General features: G+C 45.8%; 1 protein-coding gene across 1 annotated transcript in view; it reads left to right on the forward strand.

Annotated features, from left to right (window-relative positions):
- Nucleotides 1–21,417, forward strand: part of LOC135046821 (phospholipid-transporting ATPase IK-like) — a 1,701,102-nt gene that overhangs the window by 673,358 nt on the left and 1,006,327 nt on the right. The window contains exon 7 of the mRNA XM_063955407.1: nucleotides 3,455–3,527. Coding sequence (XP_063811477.1) covers nucleotides 3,455–3,527 — 73 coding nt within the window. The remainder of the gene's footprint in view (nucleotides 1–3,454; nucleotides 3,528–21,417) is intronic.

Here is a 21,417-nt window from a genome sequence, read left to right on the forward strand (position 1 = left end):
TTTTACACGGGTCCGAGGCATCCCCGGATCTTCCTGCCTTGCTCAGTTAACCCGAACGCGGACGAAAGTAATCATCCCGCTGTCGGATTCTCGCGAGATTCGTATTCTATATAAAGAGCCGTATATCACCGCCTTTTTCAATCGTGCATTGGAGATTGAACGGAGAGGACGTGGCTGCATTCTCTCCCTGAAAAGCTTCGTATCTGTGCTCAGTGTGCTGCAAATATCTGTGCTCAGTGTGCTGCAAATATCTGTGCTCAGTGTGCTGAAAATATCTACGTTCTCTGCCTGAAAACGCTCCATATCTGTGGTCAGTGTGCTGCAAATATCTGTGCTCAGTCTTCTGCATTGTGGGGTCTGGGGACCAGCAGTATATAATTATAGTAGTACAGTACAGTAGGCCATTGCTGTATCTTGCAGCTCTGTGTCAAGTATACTATCTCTGTGCTGCATTATTGTGAGCAGTATATAGTAGGACAGTGCAGCATTTTGGTGACCAGCAGTATGCATATAGTACAGTACAGTAGGCCATTGCTGTATCTTGCAGCTCTGTGTCAAGTATACTATCTCTGTGCTGCATTATTGTGAGCAGTATAATAGGACAGTGCAGCATTTTGGTGACCAGCAGTATACATATAGTACAGTACAGTACAGTAGGCCATTGCTGTATCTTGCAGCTCTGTCTCAAGTATACTATCTCTGTGCTGCATTATTGTGAGCAGTATATAGTAGGACGGTGCATTTTGGTGACCAGCATACATACAATACAGTACAGTAGGCCATTGCTGTATCTTGCAGCTCTGTGTCAAGTATACTATCCATATCTGTGGTGCATTATTGTGAGCAGTATATAGTAGGACAGTGCAGCATTTTGGTGACAAGCAATATACATATAGTACAGTACAGTAGGCCATTGCTGTATCTTGCAGCTCTGTGTCACTTCTAGTATCCTGATCAGTGCTTAATATCTGTGCTCAGTGTCAGTGCTGCATTGTGGTGACCAGTATACTACAGTACAATAGTCCAGTGCTGTTCTCGCTGCTCAGTTTCGGTTCTCCTTAGTATCATCAGTGATCGGTAAAATCAGAGATCAGTATAATCAGTGCGCTGATAGACGTGCGCCCATTTTCCGCCATTAGTACATTGGGATTTAGACAATTGATGAAGTTATTATGTCCCCGGTACAAAATCCCATCTAGATTCCACATTACTAGGCAGGCGAAAGCGAGATTTTACCAATTAATATCAGTGATTTAGAATTAATTAATTATTAATTACAGTGATCTTGCCAAATGATTACAGGGATTTTGTCATTTTTTCCAGTGAGTTGGACCAATAATACCATTGATTAGAACGATAATTCCTGTGATATTGAGGTGTTTGTGTCGCTTAGCTTAGCCATCCAGCGACCACAGTGCACCTCATTTCTCTTTTCTTTGCATCATGTGCTGTTTGGGGTCAATTGTTTTAAGTGCCATCCTGTCTGCCACTGCAGTGCCACTCCTAGATGGGCCAGGTGTTTGTGCCGCCCTCTTGGGTCGCTTAGCTTAGTCATCCAGCGACCTTGGTGCAAATTTTAGGACTAAAAATAATATTGTGAGGTGTGAGGTGTTCAGAATAGACTGGAAATGAGTGGAAATTATGGCTATTGAGGTTAATACTATGGGATCAAAATTACCCCAAAATTCTATGATTTAAGCTGTATTTGAGGGTTTTTTTTTTTTTTAAAACCACGCAAATTCAAAACACACCCGAATCTGACAAAAAAAAAAAATTTAGGGAGGTTTTGCCAAAACACGTCCGAATTTAAAATACAGCCGCGGAACTGAATCCAAAACACAAAACCAAAAAAATTTCCGGTGCACATCTCTAGTTTATAGATGTGTTTTTGCTGCCCAGTGCGCCCCCCCCCCCCCCCCCGCGCCCTGCACCCTGCAGTGCCTATGTGTGTGGCCAGCAATGGTGCGCTGCGCTCCTGCCAGCCGCGCTGTACCTCAGCCATCACTTCTCTTGATAGAAGATCTGTCTTCTTCTACTCACCTGTCTTCTGACTTCTGGCTCTGTGAGGGGGGTGACGGCGTGCTGTGGGAGTGAGCATCTAGACACGGCTAGCATTCAGAACCCTTCAGGAGCTAATGGTGTCCTGTTAGCCAGAAACAGAGCCATGAAACTCTTCAGGAAGTTGGTTCCTAATTCTGCCCCCTCAGTCCCACGAAGCAGGGAGACTGTTGCCAGCAGTTCTCCCTGAAAATAAAAAACCTAACATAAGTCTTTTCAGAGAAGCTCAGTAGAGCTCCCCTGGAATGCATCCAGTCTGCCTGGGCACATTTCTAAAACTGAGATCTGGAGGAGGGGCATAGAGGAGCATAGAGGGAGGAGCCAGTTCACACCCATTGGAAAGTCTTAAGAGTGCCCATGGCTGCTGCGGAACCGTCTATACCCCATGGTCATGAAGTGGACCCCAGCATCCTCTAGGACAGAGGTTCTCAAACTTGGTCCTCGTGGGCCCACACAGTGCATGTTTTGCAGGTAACCCAGCAGGTGCACAGGTGTATTAATTACTCACTGACACAATTTAAAAGGTCCACAGGTGGAGCTAATTATTTCACTTGTGATTCTGTGAGGAGACCTGTAAAACATGCACTGTGTGGGCCCACAAGGACCAAGTTTGAGAACCTCTGCTCTAGGACGTATGAGAAATTATGATTTGCACACAGCGTGGTGATTACGTACAATTTTTCTACAATAAGCCTGGGAGAAAGTATGGATATCATAGTGAACCCCGAAAAGTGGCAAGTAAGATAGCAGGGCCATAAAGAATGCTGTTAGTGGCCATATACAAAGTATTGGAGGTTCTTACATGATGTCAAATACAGCAGTTTTTTTTTTTTCATTGTTATTAATGGTAGAAAAATAGCAAGTATTTTTCAGCAAATTAAAATGCTTATGGTATTTTGGAAACATTAAAATGTGGTGTTGGGGGGTGATTTTTCAGTGTTCTATACAAATTTGAAAATGTTGGAAGTGTAGCCCTGTTATGGTGACTGTCCAAACTCTTTCACCTGCTCAGGGGAATGTGCACATAATAAAGTTAATTTTACTTGGAATTTGGAATTGAATTGCAAATTAAATTTATTGTGTGAATTTGCCATGTAAAAAGCTTGCAAGACCCAACTCTTCTAATTGAATTGAAGTGAACAATAGAAAACATCTTCCAGCTATTACTCTATATCACAGGCAATGATCCAAGGAGCTTAGTAGTTGACAATATAAATCATTATTTATAAATAAAAACTGTATATATCAAAAACTACCAAATATACTGTATGTTTAACTATAACCCAAAAAAGTAAAAAACAAATCCATACCATACAGTATATTATTTTACAGTTATAGTTTTTTGAGAAATGTATTATTTAAAAAACTGCTTTTTCTTAAATCTTTGTTTATTCAGCCTGCAAAACTTGAAGTGGAAAGATATACAAGTTGGTGACATTGTGTGCTTACGAAAAGATTCATTTGTGCCAGTAAGTTAAACACATTTATATATGTTTCTGAATCTTGTATACAGAGATTTTTGAGATGCAGTTTGATCACGTTAAAAATAAAAAAAAACCTATGAATTTTCTCTGAAATTATTTTCTAGTGATAAAACTTCTTGACCTGAAAACTTTGAACTGGGATCTTTTAATGTTTTTGAATTCTGTAATAGGTAATGAGCTGTTCCTATTAACGTAGGAGACTGGAAAACTACTCAAAGAAAAAGAGAGTATTTTTTGTTAGAGAATAGAGCACTCAGCGATCTGTCTCCGTGGCAGCTTCCCTGCTCAAGCGTTTACCCTCTAGTGTCAGCTCAATGCGGGAGCAGGTGCCTGATGTTACTGTCCGGGCAGGACCATGCACTTATACCGAGTTCTTCCTGGGAGAGACAAACTTCCACGGACATGCAGCTTATGCTCTCCTGCGTAGTGTGACCTTGTCTGTCCGCAGCCACACCCTACATATGTGTAGCCGCTGTGAAAAAGCTGTACTGCACTGTCACTTTGATGTAAGTTCCTGCTGCAGCAGGACCTCTCGTGTATAACGAACTGTTACCTTTGTTCTCTGAATAAACCTCCAATCTGGTTAAGCGCCATTGTGTGGACTAACATCCATATCCAACACCGCTACACTCTGCCAACATTTTTAGCTCCTGCCCACATGTAATTCAACCATGGGGAGGATCAGTGGTGCATTTAGGGGTCAGGTCACTGCTAGGCACAACATTATTGGCTCCCCCTCCCAAAAAAAAAAATTATCTAACAGTTACCTACCTACATATCTTTACATATGGAGGTAGGTAACTTTTATATCTGTCTCCATTTCCCCCTTCCCTGTCCCCTTCTGTTACCCCTATTATATCTGTCTCCATTTCCCCCTTCCCCAGCTCACAGTGGTTTCCTCACTGGTCCCCCAGCTCACTACCCTGTCGCACATCATTGCCCACATAACTGCTCCCCCACCAATCACTGCCCCCTTACTGCTCACATTCCTCCCATCAAAGCTCATTGCCCCCCTACTGCTCACATCACACACACGCACTGCACATACAAACACTGCACATCCACAGTGCATACACACACAGTGCACACTGCGCACACACACACACACACACACACACACACAAACACTGCACATACACACACTACACATACACACAGTGCACACACACACACACACTGCACATACATACGCAAAGTACGCACACTTAGGGCCTAATTGAACGTTGATTGCAAAAGCAAACTCTTCCTCTAATGGGCAAAACCATGTGCACTGCAGGTGGGGTAGATATAACCTGTACATAGATAAATAGATTTAGGTGGGTTATATTTAGAGATGAGCGGGTTCGGTTCTCCGAGAACCGAACCAACCCCCCCCCCCCCCCCCCCCGAACTCCACGTGGTTTACATGGTTCCGAGGCAGGCTCTGTTGTTCCCGGCTGACTCTGAAAACCCGAACGAGGGAAAACTTCATCATCTCACTGTTGGACTCTCGCGATATTCGGATTCCATATAAAGAGCCGTGCGTCGCCGCCATTTCCACTCATGCATTGTAGAGAGAGCAGAGAGGACGTGGCTACGTTCTCTCAGTGGCAAATCTCAATATCAGTGCTCAGTGTCAGTGCGTATTGCTGCTCAGTAATACAAATACAGTGTCTCTCTTGTGCTGCATCTTGCTGCTCAGTGTCAGTTCTCAGTAGTATTATCATCAGTGCTCAGTATCACTGCTCATTGTATTGTGCTGCATTGTGGTGCTCAGTAATACTACAGTACATTACTAATACTAGTCCAGTGTCTTGAGCTGCATCTTGCTGCTCAGTGTCAGTTCTCAGTAGTATCATCATCAGTGCTCATTATCACTGCTCATTGTCTTGTGCTGCATTGTGGTGCTCAGTACTACTACTACAGTACATTACTAATACTAGTCCAGTATCTTGTGCTGCATCTTGCTGCTGTAGGGTGCGGTGGTAGTGTCCTGTCACTGTGCATAGGTCATCATCATTCCAGTCACAGTGGTATCTGGTATCTATCTAGTGGTATCTAATTCCAGACATTACTGCTGTCTAATTCCAGATATATTACTGGAATATAATGCCACACATTACAAAATGGAGAACAAAAATGTGGAGAGTAAAATAGGGAAAGATCAAGATCCACTTCCACCTAGTGCTGAAGCTGCTGCCACTAGTCATGGCAGAGATGATGAAATGCCATCAACGTCGTCTGCCAAGGCCGATGCCCAATATCATAGTAGAGAGCATGTAAAATCCAAAAAGCAAAAGTTCCGTAAAATTACCCAAAAATCTAAATTAAAATCATCTGAGGAGAAGCGTAAACTTGCCAATATGCCATTTATGACACGGAGTGGCAAGGAACGGCTGAAGCCCTGGCCTATGTTCATGGCTAGTGGTTCAGCTTCACATGACGATGGAAGCACTCATCCTCCCGCTAGAAAAATGAAGAGTTAAGCTGGCAAAAGCAAAGCAAAGAACTGTGCGTTCTAAATCACAAATCCCCAAGGAGAATCCAATTGTGTCGGTTGCGATGCTTGACCTTCCCAACACTGGCCAGGAAGAGGTGGCTCCTTCCACCATTTGCATGTCCTCTGCAAGTGCTGGAAGGAACACCCACTGTCCAGTTCCTGATATTCAAATTGAAGATGTCACTGTTGAAGTACACCAAGATGAGGATATGGGTGTTGCTGGCGCTGAGGAGGAAATTGACGAGGAGGATTCTGATGGTGAGGTGGTTTGTTTAAGTCGGGCACCCGGGGAGACACTTGTTGTCCGTGGGATGAATAAGGCCATTGACATGCCTGTTCAAAATACAAAAAATATCACCTCTTTGGTGTGGAATTATTTCAACCGAAATGCGGACAACAGGTGTCAAGCCATGTGTTTCCTTTGTCAAGCTGTAATAAGTATGGTTAAGGACGTTAACCACCAAGGAACATCCTCCCTTATACGTCACCTGGAGCACATTCATCAGAAGTCATTCACAAGTTCAAAAACATTGGGTGACAGCGGAAGCAGTCCACTGACAACTAAATCCCTTCTTCCTCTTGTACCCAAGCTCCTGCAAACCACACCACCAACTCCCTCAATGTCAATTTCCTCCTTAGACAGGAACGCCAATAGTCCTGCAGGCCATGTCACTGGCAAGTCTGACAAGTCCTCTCCTAACTGGGATTTCTCCGATGGATCCTTGAGTGGAATGCCTACTGCTGCTGGCGCTGCTGTTGTTGCTGCTGGGAGTCGATCGTCATCCCAGAGGGAAAGTCGGAAGACCACTTGTACTACTTCCTGTAAGCAACTGACTTTCCAAGAGTCCTTTGCGAGGAAGATGAAATATCACAGCAGTCATCCTGTTGCTTAGCGGATAACTCAGGCCTTGACAACTATCTTGGTGTTAGACGTGCATCCGGTATCCATCGTTAGTTCACAGGGACTTAGAGAATTGCTTGAGGTAGTGTGTCCCCGGTATCAAATCCCATCTAGGTTCCACTTCTTCAGGCAGGCGATACCGAGAATGTACACAGACGTCAGAAAAAGTGTCCTCAGTGTCCTAAAAAATGCAGTAGTACCCACTGTCCACTTAACCACGGACATGTGGACAAGTGGAGCAGGGCAGACTAAGGACTATATGACTGTGACAGCTAACTGGGTAGATGTATTGCCTCCCGCAGCAACAACAGCGGTGGCACCAGTAGCAGCATCTCGCAAACGCCAACTAGTTCCTAGGCAGGCTACGCTTTGTATCACCGCTTTCCATAAGAGGCACACCGCTGACAACATCTTACGGAAACTGAGGAACATCATTGCAGATTGGCTTACCCCAATTGGACTCTCCTGGGGATTTGTGATATCGGGCAACGCCACCAATATTGTGCGTGCATTACATGTGGGAAAATTCCAGCACGTCCCATGTTTTTAACATACAATTAATTTGGTGGTGCATAATTTTTTGAAAAACGACAGGGGCGTGCAGGAGATGCTGCTGGTGGCCAGAAAAATTGCGGGCCACTTTCGGCATTCAGCCACCGCGTGCTGAAGACTGGAGCACCAGCAAACACTCCTGAACATGCCCTGCCATCAGCTGAAGCAAGAGGTGGTAACGAAGTGGAATTCAACCCTCTATATGCTTCAGAGGATGGAGGAGCAGCAAAAGGCCATTCAAGCCTATACATCTGCCTATGATATAGGCAAAGGAGGGGGAATGCACCTGACTCAAGCACAGTGGAGAATGATTTCCATGTTGTGCAAGGTTCTCCAACCCTTTGAACTTGCCACACGTGAAGTCAGTTCAGACACTGCCAGCTTAAGTCAGGTCATTCCCCTCATTAGGCTTTTGCAGAAGCAGCTGGAGAGATTGAAGGAGGAGCTAAAATGGAGCGATTCCTCTAGGCATGTGGGACTTGTGGATGGAGCCCTTCATTCGCTTAACCAGTATTCACGGGTGGTCAATCTGTTGAAATCACAGCACTACCTTTTGGCCACCGTGCTCGATCCTAGGTTTAAAGCCTACGTTGTATCTTTCTTTCCGGCAGACACAAGTCTGCAGATGTTCCTCCTTCATTTTCTACCGCCACTGGAGCTGCCAGGAAAAGGATAACATTTCCAAAACCACCCGCTGGCAGTGATGCAGGGCAGTCAGGAGCAAGTGCTGACATCTGGTCCAGACTGAAGGACCTGCCAACAATTACTGACATGTCGTATACTGTCACCCTTGAAAGAATGGTGGAGGATTATATGAGTGAAAGCATCCAAGTAGGCATGTCAGACAGTCCGTACGTATACTGGCAGGAAAAAGAAGCAATTTGGAGGCCCTTGCACAAACTGGCTTTACTTTACCTAAGTTGCCCCCCCCCCCCTCCAGTGTGTTCTTCGAAAGAGTGTTTAGTGCAGCCAGTCACCTTGTTAGCGATCAGCATAGGAGGTTACTTCCACAAAATGTAAAGTAGATGATGTTCATCAAAATTAATTATAATACATTCCTTTGTGGAGACATTTACCAGCAATTGCCTCTAGAATGTGCACAGGGACCTATGATGGTGGATTCCAATGGGGACGAATTGATACTTTGTGAGGAGGAGGATGTACACAGATAAAGGGGTGAGGAATCGGGGGATGAGGAAGAGGTGGACATCTTGCCTCTGTAGAGCCAGTTTGTGCAAGGAGAGATTGATTGCTTCTTTTTTGGTGGGGGCCCAACCCAACCAGTCATTTCAGCCACAATATTGTGGCAGACCCTATCGCTGAAATTATTGGTTTGTTAAAGTGTGCATGTCCTGTTTATACAACATAAGGGTGGGTGGGAGAGCCCAAGGACAATTCCATCTTGCACCTCTTTTTTTATTTATCCTTTCATCATGTGCTGTTTGGGGACTATTTTTTGAAGTTCCATCCTGTCTGACACTGTAGTGCCACTACTAGATGGGCCAGGTGTTTGTTCCACCCACTTGGGTCGCTTAGCTTAGTTCCCAGTGACCTCTGTGCAAATTTTAGGACTGAAAATAATATTGTGAGGTGTTCAGAATAGACTGGAAATGAGTGGAAATTATGGTTATTGAGATTAATAATACTATAGGATCAAAATTACCCCCAAATTCTATGATTTAAGCTCTTTTTGAGGGTTTTTTTTTTTAAAAACCCCACCCGAATCCAAAACGCATCCGAATCCGACAAAAATCCGAAACGGTGGTTTTGCCAAAACGTGTCCGAATCCAAAACACGACTGCGGAACCAAATCCAAAACACAAAAAGAAAAATACCCGCTGCACATCTCTAGTTATATTGTTTCTGTGCAGGGTAAATACTGGCTGGTTTATTTATAGCCCTTTTCAATCCTGTTTAGCTCCGCCCCACTGCACACAATTCATTCTCCCTCTCTTCTTTGACTTAAAGAGATGTGTGGTTCAATTTTTCTGAAATACAAGCACACCCGAATTTAGGGGTTTTCAATAAAGTCGAGTCCCGATTCAGAATCACTATTGGGTTCTAAGTAAAACAGGGTCTCGGCTTGGGTATATTGTCAGTTTGGAACTTGGATTTAAAAAACAATTTTGGGTTTTGGATTCCATGTAAACAGGTGCAAATTACATGATTTTAGCTGTTTATCAAATTTTTGTGATTTTTTTTTAATCAATATTTTATTGATTTTAAAGGAATTCAAAACCAAACCAAAAATAATTCCGAACAAAAACACGATCATGAATTTGAACCAAACCAAAACAGTTGGGTCTGCGCAGGTCTCTAACTATAAGTAATAAATGCAATAATATACAGACACACTCCCTCTATCATACAGTACATACAGTATACACACAGTGACATACACTCCCTCTCTCATGCATACCGTACTTACACTCACGATGACACATACTCCCTCTTGTACTGTGGGCCTAATTCAGACCTGATTGCTCTCTAGGGTTTTTTTGCAGTCCTGCGTTCGCATAGTCGCCGCCTACCGGGCAGTGTTTTTAGCTGTGCAAGTGTACGATTGCATGTGCAGCCGAGAGGTACAAAAAGAGTTTGTGCAGTTTCTGAGTAGCCCAGGACTTAGCCGCTGCGATCACTTCAGCCTTTCCGGGCCCGGAATTGACGTCAGACACCCGCCCTGCAAACGCTTGGGAACGCCTGCATTTTTCCAACCACTCACTGAAAATGGTCTGTTGCCACCCACAAATATCTTCTTCCTGTCAATTTCCTTGCGAACCGCTGTGCAGATGGATTCTTCGCACAAACCCATCGCTGAGCGGCGATCCGCTTTGTACCTGTGCAACGCGTCTGCGCATTGCAGTGCATACGCATGCGCAGTTCTGACCTGATCGCAGCGGTGCAAAAAACGCTACCAAGTGACCAGGTCTGAATTAGGCCCAGTGTACATATACACAGAGACACATTCACTCTCTCATACATACACACACTGACACACTCTCACTCTCTAGTACATATACTGTATACAGACAGGGGCGCCGTCAGCCTTGCTGGGCCCCGGATATGGGGGGATGGGCTTAGACTGTGGCCCTGCATGCCTCATAGGGGGGCGCTAGTCCTTTATGTGGTGGGTGGTGAGCGGCAGTGGAGAAGAGGCAGGAGGAAGTTGGGGGCGGGCAGGTGCAATCTTAAGTGCTTGCTCCCCGCACATAACACAAGGGGAAAGAGGACTGACTGGCTTCTGCCTCTCTCCCCAACGCAGTACACAGCAGCATGTGCCGTGTGCTGTGCTGGGAAGAGAGGCTGCTACAGCAGCCAGTTCTCTCTGCTTGCACACAAGTACCTCTGCAATGGGAAGGTTAGGGGGTAGCAGGTCTTGGGTCCTCGCCAGGCTCTCCAACATGCCCGGACCCGGGTAGAGAGTACCCCACCCCCCCTTGGCACCACTGTATACAGACTGACACAAACTCTCTCTTGCTGGAGAGGAGTGAGCTGCTCCTTACAGTGACTTCAGGTGGGCTCCTTTACCAAGGGTGCTACTGCACATGTATGACCTTGCTCAACTTGCTGTGCAGCATTTGCAGCACCTAGCTCATCAGATGTGAGATTTCTGTTATCGCTAATATCACCACCACTCCTTGGCTCTAATACTGCTTTTTATTTACTAGTTACAGTTTTTTAGTCATTGTGTGGCCTAAATTCCATTTTACAATTCCACTGGTGTCTATTGTAAACCTCCTGTGTTCTATACCAATATATCAAATTGCACCTGGGGTTTCACTGCTTTGATACGCTGCAGTCAGTGTATTGGAACTTCAAGGCAGAGGGGGCGGCGTCCGTTGGTGCAGACTGCAAGATATTGGGATCAGATCCCATCTATCTGCATTCTTTGGATTGCACCTCCTTCCAGTGTCTCAGAGCCCTACTGTGTGTGGACGGTGCAGCTGCTTAGCCTCTCACTGTTATGTGACTGCCCTTCTCTGCATTTCCCTTCCTTCAAGGAGCAAGGACTTCTGATATCAGAGTGGGAGGAGGCTGACCTTGGTTCGGACTACAGGGTGCAGGGCCAGATTCAGGATGGGGATGGGGCCTTAATCAGAGGCAGTGGAAGATAATGATTCACACTGACTGAATGGACTTATACAGGTACTGAATGTGGAAGCTGTAGCTGTTACAGACAGGAGATGCATTGGTGGCTGGAGGCAGAGCTGGCTGGGATTAGCAGGCAGTGTGTGGGGATGTGAGCTGATAGGGGCAGGTAGTTCAAGTGGGGAAATGACTGGTGTAATAGCCCATATATGTATGCACAATTTTTTTTTTATTTGAATCCATATACAGGGCACTTGGTGTCAGTTGCCCCCTCTCTTATGTAAAATATTCACAGAGCCTATAGAGCAGTATGAGCCATAGTTTTCTATCCCTGTCCGCTTTCACAGGAGAGCTTTGGCGCCAATGTCAGGCAAACTTTACCTTCCCTGGCCAGCAACACCTTTTCCTGGGAGCATGGACCTCTTTCTTATTGGCCCCCCCAGGATGCAGGGCAGAAGAACCATGGGGCGGGATGTTGCTGGGGCTTAGGAACAAGTGGAGACTTAAGGGGTCATTTAGAGTTAACCGCACGCTGCAACTTTTTGCTGACCGTACGATCAAATAGAAGCCGCCTTTGGGGGAGAGTTTTTTTGCACAGCAAGGGTGCGATCGCTTGTGCAGTCAAGCTATGCAAAAACATTTTGTGCAGTTTCTGAGTAGTTTCGGACTTACTCACCCACTGCGATCACTTCAGCCTGTCAGGTTCCGGTATTGACGTCAGACACCCGCCCTGCAAATGCCTCAACACGCCTGCGTTCACATCACCACTACCCGAAAACGGTCAGTTGACACCTAGATACGCCTTCTGCCTGTCAAACTGCTAGTGTTCGCCACTGCGAACACTTCTGTCATTGCTCTGGTCGCTGCCTGGCGCCGGCCATCGCCGGGCAAGGAGGCGCATGCGCATTGGGGCCCACACGCAGCCGCAGCTCAGACCCGTTCACACGGCTGTGAAAAAAAGCAGCATGCGAATGAGTCAGAATGACCCCCTTAGTCCAAAGAGACTGAGATGGATTTAAGCAGCCCCCACAGCGCAGGAGAGGAGTCTGCCCTGGCGAGAGAAGAGGAATTGCCTTACCTGCTGTACCGGGACAGAGAACGGGTGTCGTGGAGTCGCTGGGACCAGAATGACAGAAGAGAAGATAGCCCTGCGGAGAGGTGGACATTGGCATTGTAAAGACTCTGCAAGACAGGAAACACGCCCGCATCACTGCCAGATTTGGGGAAAGTGACGGAAGACACTGACCACAGAGGAGCGCTGAGCCAGCCCTGCCAGAAGGAGTCCAGCGGATTGCAGAGAAGACCAGCAGACCCAAGGAGCACAGGCACCGCTGAGGACCCCGGCTGGCAGTCATAAGGACGGAGCGGACCGGAGGCAGGAGGACAGCGTGGACCGGAGCCTGCAGAGGAAGAAAAGACTCCCGGAACACAACCGACCTCAGGACAAGAGTGCATCCCCAGTGCGGTACTTTGTATCCCAGGTGGTGCCGAAGACCCAAGACCAGGTCGGAAGCTGGCGAAAGAGCCACAACAAGGGTGAGATCACTCTATGCCCTTCCACTGCTGTAATCTGCCCTAGTTTATGTCCTTCCACTGCCATCACTCAGAAAAGGGGGTAGGCTCAACTAAAACCAAATGTCCCTAGCCCAAGTTGTTTTATAGGGGGTAGGTTCCCACATTATGTTTGTGGCCTCCTCTGGAAATGTTTATTAAGGGGGTAGGTTCCCCTCATTTTGTTGCCCCCCCCAAGTAGTTTATTAAGGGGGTAGGTTCCCCTCATTTTGTTGCCCCGCACGTAGTTTATTAAGGGGGTAGGCTCCTGACTAGTGCAGTGCCCCATTGTCAGAAAAGGGGGTAGGGATGTAATTCCCCTTGATTATTGCTGCTGAATTATTGAAAAAGCGATTGTTCCTTCTGGTTATGTGCTCTCAGTGACTCATGTTATGGTTAATGATTATGTCCAAGAATGTGTCTAATGCTGGTACCTCTATGACTGTTTATGCAAACTCTGCCCAGCAGTGTTTCAGTTAAATTTATGTACCTGTTTGCTATTATCTTAATGCTGGTACCTCTGTGACTGTTCATGCAAACTCTGCCTAGCAGCGTTTCAGTCAACATTTATACACCTGTCTGCTATATACTCATGCTGGTATCTCTGTGACTTATGCAAGCTCCGCCTAGCAGTATTTCGGTTAAAGTTATGCATCTGTCTGCTATTATTTTAACACTGGTACCTCTGTGACTGTTTATGCAAACTCCGCCCAGCAGTGTTTCAGTTTAAGTTATGCATCTGTCTGCTCATATCTTAACTAGAGGAACTTTTCGTGTTTTGGTTCTAAATCCCAGCTCGTGTTTTTGTTTTGGGTTGGTTTTGCAAAAAACACCCTTTCGTGTTTTGCTTTTGGTTTTGGATCTGGATGATTTTTAGAAAAAGACATAAAAACAGCTAAGATCACAGATTTTGGGGGTAATTTTGATCCTACTGTATTATTAACCTCAATAATGTTCATTTTCACTCATTTTCAGTCTATTCTGAACACCTCACAATATTGTTTTTAGGCCAAAAGGTTGCACCGAGGTGGCTGTATGACTAAGCTAAGCGACACAAGTGTGCGGCACAAACACCTGACCCATCTAGGAGTGGCACTGCAGTTGGAATTAAATGGCAAAATCACTGGAATTATACGTCCAAATCACTGGTATTATACGTCCAAATCACTGGAATTAAAAGGCAAAATCACTGGAATTATACATCCAAATCACTGGAATTAAATGGCAGTACCACTTGACATATACGGTAGTGTCAGACAGTATGGCACCCGCCCACCCTTATGTTGTATAAACAGGACATGCACACTTTAACAAACCAATCATTTCAGCGACAGGATCTGCCACATGACTGTGGCTGAAATGACAGGTTGTTTGGGCCCCCACCAAAAAGAAGCAATCAATCTCTCCTTGCACAAATTGGCTCTACAGAGGCAAGATGTCGACCTCATCCTCATACTCCGATTCCTCACCACTTTCAGTGTGTACATCCTCCTCCTCACAGAGTATTCATTCGTCCCCACTGGAATCCACTATCACAGGTCCCTGTGTACTTTCTGGAGGCAATTGCTGGTTAAGGTCTTCCCAGAGGAATTTATAATTAATTTTGATGAACATCATCTTCTCCACATTTTGTGGAAGTAACCCCCTACGCCGATCGCTGACAAAGTGACTTAACACTCTTTCGGAGTACACAATGGATGGGGGAAACTTAGGTAAAATAAAGCTAGTTTGTACAAGGGCATCCAAATTGTCTTTTTCCTGCCAGTATATGTACGGACTGTCTGAGATGCCTACTTGGATGATGTCACTCATATAATTGTCCAACATTCTGTCAATGGTGACATAATCATATGCAGTGACAGTAGACATGTCAGTAATCGTTGGAAGGTCCTTCAGTCCGGATCAGATGTCAGCACTCGCTCCTGACTGCCCTGTATCACCGCCAGTGGATGGGCTATGAAATCTTACCCTTTTCCTCGCAGCCCCAGTTGCGGGAGAAAGTGGAGGAGTTATTGTTGGGTCAGGTTCCGCTTGAGTTGACAATTTTCTCACCAGCAGGTCTTTACACCTCTGCAGAATTGTGTCGGAAAGAGAGATACAATGTAGGCTTTTAACCTAGGATCGAGCATGGTGGCCAAAATGTAGTGCTCTGATTTCAACAGATTGACCACACTTGAACCCTGGCAAAGCAAATGAAGGGCTCCATCCACAAGTCCAACATAATAGCAGAATCACTCCATCTTAGCTCCTCCTTCATTCCAGCTGCTTCTGCAAAAGCCTGATGAGGGGAATGACCTGACTTAAGCTGGCAGTGTCTGAACTGACTTCACGTGTGGCAATTTCGAAGGGTTGGAGAAATCATTCTTCACTGTGGTTGAGTCAGGTACATTCCCCCTCCTTTGCCTATATCGTAGGTGGATGTATAGGCTTGAATGGCCTTTTGCTGCTCCTCCATGATCTGAAGCATATAGAGTGTTGTTACCACCTCTTGCTCCAGGTGATGGCAGGGCAGGTTCAGGTGTGTTTGATGGTGCTCCAGTCTTCAGCACGCAGTGGCTGAATGCCGAAAGTGACCTGCAATTTTTCGGGCCACCGACAATATCTCATGCACGTCCCTGTAATTTAAAAATAAATTCTGCACCATCAAATTAATTGTATGTGCAAAACATGGGACATGCTGGAATTTGCCCAGATGTAATGCACGCACAATATTGGTGGCATTGTCCGATATCACAAATTCCCAGGAGAGTCTTATTGGAGTAAGTCATGGTGCAATGATGTCCCTCAGTTTCCGTAAGAGGTTGTCAGCGGTGTGCCTCTTACGGAAAGCGGTGATACATAGCGTATCCTGCCTAGGAATGAGTTGGCATTTGCAAGATGCTGCTACTGGTGTCGCTGCTGTCGTTGCTGTGGGAGGCCATACATCTACCCAGTGGGCTGTCACAGTCATATAGTCCATAGTCTCCCCTGTTCCACTTGTCCACATGTCCGTGGTTAAGTGGACAGTGGTTACAACTGCATTTTGTAGGAAACTGAGGACACTTTTTCTGATGTCTCTGTGCATTCTCGTTATCGTCTGCCTAGTGAAGTGGAACCTAGATGGGATTTGATACTGTAGACACAGTACCTCAAACAATTCTCTAAGTCCCACTGAACTAATGGCGGATAATGGACGCACGTCTAATACCAACATAGCTGTCAAGGCCTCAGTTATCTGCTTTGCAAAAGGATGACGGCTGTCATATTTCATCTTCCTCACAAAGGACTGTTGGACAGTCAATTGCTTAGTTGAAGTAGAACAAGTGGTCTTCCGACTTCCACTCTGGGATGACGATCGACTCCCAGCAGCAACAACAGCAGCAGCAGCTACAGCAGGCATACCACTCAAGGATCCTCCGGAGGAATCCCGGTTAGGAGAGGACTCCTCAGTCTTGACAGTGACATGGCTTGCAGGACTACTGACGTTCCTGACTGAGGAGGAAGTTGACGTTGAGGGAGCTGGTGGTGTGGCTTGCAGGAGCTTGGGTATAAGAGGAAGAAGGGATTTAGGTGTCAGTGGACTGCTTACGCTCTTACCCAAAGTTTCACAACTTGACACTGACTTCTGATGAATGCGCTTCAGGTGATGTATAAGGGAGGATGTTCCTAGGTGGTTAAGATCCTTACCCCTACTTATTACAAATTGACAGAGGCAACACACGGCTTGACACCTGTTGTCAGGATTTGTAGAGAAATAATTCCACACCGAAGAGGTGGCTTTTTTTGTATTTTGCCCTGGCATCACAATGGGCTTATTCATCCCACAGACAACAGGTGTCTCCCCCGGTGCCTGATTTAAACAAACCACATCACCATCAGAATCCTCATCGTCAACTTCCTCCTCAGCGCCAGCAACACCCATATCCTTCTCCTGGTGTACTTCAACAGTGACATCTTCAATTTGAATATCAGAAACTGGACTGTGGGTGCTACTTCCAGCACTTGCAGAGGGCGTGCAAATGGTGGAATGAGCCACCTCTTCCCTTCCAATGTTGGGACGGTCAGGCATCGCAACCGCCGACACACTTGGACTCTCCTTGGGGATTTGTGATACAGACTAAGAATACACCGTTCTTTTCTGTGCTTTTTCCAGCTTAACTCTTTTAATTTTTCTAGCGGGTGGATGAGGGCTTCCATCCTCATGTGAAACTGAACCCCTAGTCATGAACATAAGCCAGGCCCTTAGCCGTTCCTTGCCACTCAGTGTCGTAAATGGCATATTGGCAAGTTTACGTTTCTCCTCAGACCATTTAAATTTCTTTTTCTATGGATCTTTTTACTGAACTTTGGTTTATTTGATTTTACATGACTCTACTATCACATTGGGCATCGGCCTTGGCAGATGACGTTGATGGGATTTCATCATCTATGTCATGGCTAGTTGCAGCAGCTTCAGCACTAGGAAGAAGTGGTTCTTGATCTTTCCCTATTTTATCCTCCAAAGATTTGTTCTCCATTATTTTTCTGGAGATATACAACAATATTAGGTACAGGAGAGTATACCTCTACACCACACAGGGCAAACCATGTGAAAATTATTTGTATCAAATATTAATAACCCCTTTATTTGTAGTAAATAATATACAGCACAGGACAGCACCACTGGACTTATATTGCAGCACCACTGGACTGGATTTATACAGAATTATATGGATTTATATGGAATTATATGGCAGTATCACTGCAATTATATGGCAGGATCACTGGAATTATACATCAGGATCACTGCAATTCTATGGCAGGATCACTGCAATTCTACGGCAGGGTCACTGCAATTCTACGGCAGGATCACTGGACTTATACGCCAGTAACACTGGAATTATACGCCAGTACCACTGGAATTATACGGCAGGATCACTGGAATTATACAGCAGGATCACTGGACTTATACTGAAGGATCATTGGATTTATACGGCAGTATCAATGGACATATAAGGCAAGATCACTGGATTTATATGCCAGAACCATTGGAATTATACGGCAGGATCATTTGATTTATACCCCAGTACCGCTGGATATATATACAGCAGTACCGCTGGACATATACAGCAGTATGAATGGACATATACGGAAGTATCACTGGACATATACAGCAGTTTCAATGTACTGGACTTATACGCCAGTACCACTGTAATTATTTGTAAAAACAATGGTTCCCTAATGCACACTGAGGGAAAAATATTACTACATAATAGTCAGATAATACGGAGATCTTGGTTGCGTATATCTGCAGATATAGGGTTAAGCCCCCAGGCCGATCGACAAGGCTTCTCCGTCACTGGGGATCCCTAATACTAGGTATGGGTCCGGGGTGCAGGACCCCATAACGTCGGCACAGGTCGGCTACCACAGGTCAGCACACAGGTGAGAGTTAATTAGGGTTAATAAGAAGCACAGAAGTGCTATGTAAGTGGTGTGATTATACGTCAGGATCACTGGACTTATACGCCAGTACCACTGGAATTATACGGCAGGATCACTGGAATTATATGGCAGGATCACTGCAATTATACAGCTGGATCACTGGATTTATACTGCAGTACCGCTGGACATATACGGCAGTATGAATGGACATATACGGAAGTATCACTGGACATATATGGCAGTATCAGTGGACTGGATTTATACGCCAGTACCACTGTAATTATGTGGCAGGATCACTGGATTTATACGCCAGTACCACTGAAATTATATGGCAGGATCACTGGATTTATACAGCAGTACTGCTGGAGGGATGCGGTCAAGATCCCGCCGGACGGGACAACGGCGGTCGGAATACAGATACCGGGATCCCGACTGGCACAATCCCAACAAATTTTCTCTCTGTTAGTGTTCACGACACCCATAGAGGGAGAGTAAATTAGTGTGCCGAGTGTAGCGAGGCACCGTGCCTGCAGCATGTTGAGCTCAGCTCGTCCGCGAGGGGCTGCATTGTGCCTGCGCCCCTGTCGGGATTGTGCCGCTCGGGATCCCAGTGTCAGTATTCCAACTGCCAGGATCCTGTCCGGCGGGATCTCGTACTGATTCCCCGCTGGATATATACGGCAGTACTGCTGGACATATAAGGCAGTGTCACTGGACTTATACGGCAGGATCACTGGATATATACGGCAGTACCGCTGGACATATACGGCAGCACAGGGACACCACCACTGGACTGATGCAGGACAACACAGCACCACTGCAATGGACTGGACATATACAGCAGCACTGGACATATGGCAGCAGAGGACACCGCCACTGTGACTGGACTGGACTGAAGCAGCACAACACACCACCACTGGACTGATGCAGCACAACACAGCACCATTGGACTGGACTTGTACAGCAGCACTGCACATATGGCAGCAGAGGACACCACCAGTGTTACTGGACTGATGCAGCACAATACACCACCATTGAACTGATGCAGCACAACACAGCACCACTGGACTGGACTTATACAGCAGCACTGGTCATATGGCAGCAGAGGACACCACCACTGTGACTGGACTGATGCAGCACAATACACCACCACTGAACTGATGCAGCACAACACAGCAACACTGTAAGATACTTATACAGCAGCACTGGACATTTGGCAGCAGAGGACACAACCACTGTGACTGGACAGATGCAGCACAAGACACGGACACAGAGGACGGAGACACGTCCTATTTCTACACTCTCCATTGCCAGAATGAAAATGGTGGCGACGAGCGGCTCCTTATATGGAATCCAAAACCTGCGATAATCGGACAGCGGGATGATGACGTTTTGCCTCGTTCTGGTTTCTGATTCAGGCGGGAAAACCCGCGCCTGACTCTGATCCGGGCTCGGGTGGTGAAGTCCTGTAGGGTTCGGCTCTCTGAGAACCGAACCCGCTCATCTCTAATCTTAACACTGGTACCACTGTGATTGTTCATGCAAACTCTGCCCAGCAGTGTCTTCAGTTAAAGCTTGTACACCTGTCTGCTATTATGTTAATGTTGATACCTCTGTGACTTTGTTACATAAAGCCTAAACCAGATTGCTTATCTGTTCCCACACATCACCTGCGTGTAATTGTTGGATATACGAGACTGTGTTGTGACACATAAAGCCATGACCAGCTTGCTTACCTGTTCGCGCACCTTATCTGCCTGCTTGAAATTGCTGGTTATACGAGACTGTTACATAAAGCCAAGACCAGATTTCTTACTTGTTCTCACACCTCACCTGCTTGAAATTGCTGGTTATACGAGACTGTTTTGCACAAAGCCAAGGCCAGCTTGCTTACCTGTTCCCACACCTCACCTGCTTGTAATTGCTGGTTATATGAGACCGTGTTGCATAAAGCCAAGTCCAGCTTGCTTATGTTAAGTCAGCTTAACTAACAGGGAAATGTTATACCTTATATTACAATGGTTCGGGCCGCCGCGGCCGCTGAATGTAGATAATACCCCTACGACGTGAATGCACGTAGCGTATGCACGCCGACGCGCTATGCACACTGTACAGCGACACGTGTGGCTGAAAACACTTCTATACTCAAACAAGAATGGAATGTGTTACCAGTTGTACATGTTATGTTGTGGTCCAACACAGCAACAAATATTTACTAAAAGGGATATACAGAGAAATACAAAAATATCACTAGAGAAGAGCTACAACCAATAGTACATACGTTTGTTCGCCTGCGCCTCCCGGATCCGGTCCTCAGTCAATCTTAGCAAGATGACCTTCAGAGAATAGACTGAGACCGGCCAGGAGGCCCTACTTTTATACAATAGTACAAAACATAATACAAAGAAAGCTGTAAGCTCTTCTTTCATCGGTCAAAGGGCTGGTCATTTACAGTACATGAGGGGTCATAGGTTGGATTGAATAGGTGGGCGATGCTTGGTCCAGGTGTACTTGCAGATGTCCTCCACTGGGTTCCCACAGAATATAACGAGTACAGTAATTACAGTAAGATATGAATATTGTATTCCTGCCCATATCTATGCACAGGAGCACGCTATAATCTGCAAACTGCAATCGGAATGTAGCCCTTGAAATAATGTACATCTGGATACCAAACACCATGTCCTAACCTAAGTCTGTCCTCTCACATCCTGTAAAGTTGAATATCTCTATTGTTCTATTTCTTAAGTAAATGTAACTTGCTGGTGTGGTGTGTGTGGACTGTGTGTAAATTATGCACTGTGTGGATAAAATATCAGATGTGTCTTTGTGGCTTTTCAATGTTAATGAGTATGCTACTGTATATACTCATACCATGTGCAAATACGCAGGGCTTCGCG

The sequence above is a fragment of the Pseudophryne corroboree genome, chromosome 1 (genome assembly GCF_028390025.1).
Source record: "Pseudophryne corroboree isolate aPseCor3 chromosome 1, aPseCor3.hap2, whole genome shotgun sequence".
Taxonomy (NCBI): Eukaryota; Metazoa; Chordata; class Amphibia; order Anura; family Myobatrachidae; genus Pseudophryne; species Pseudophryne corroboree.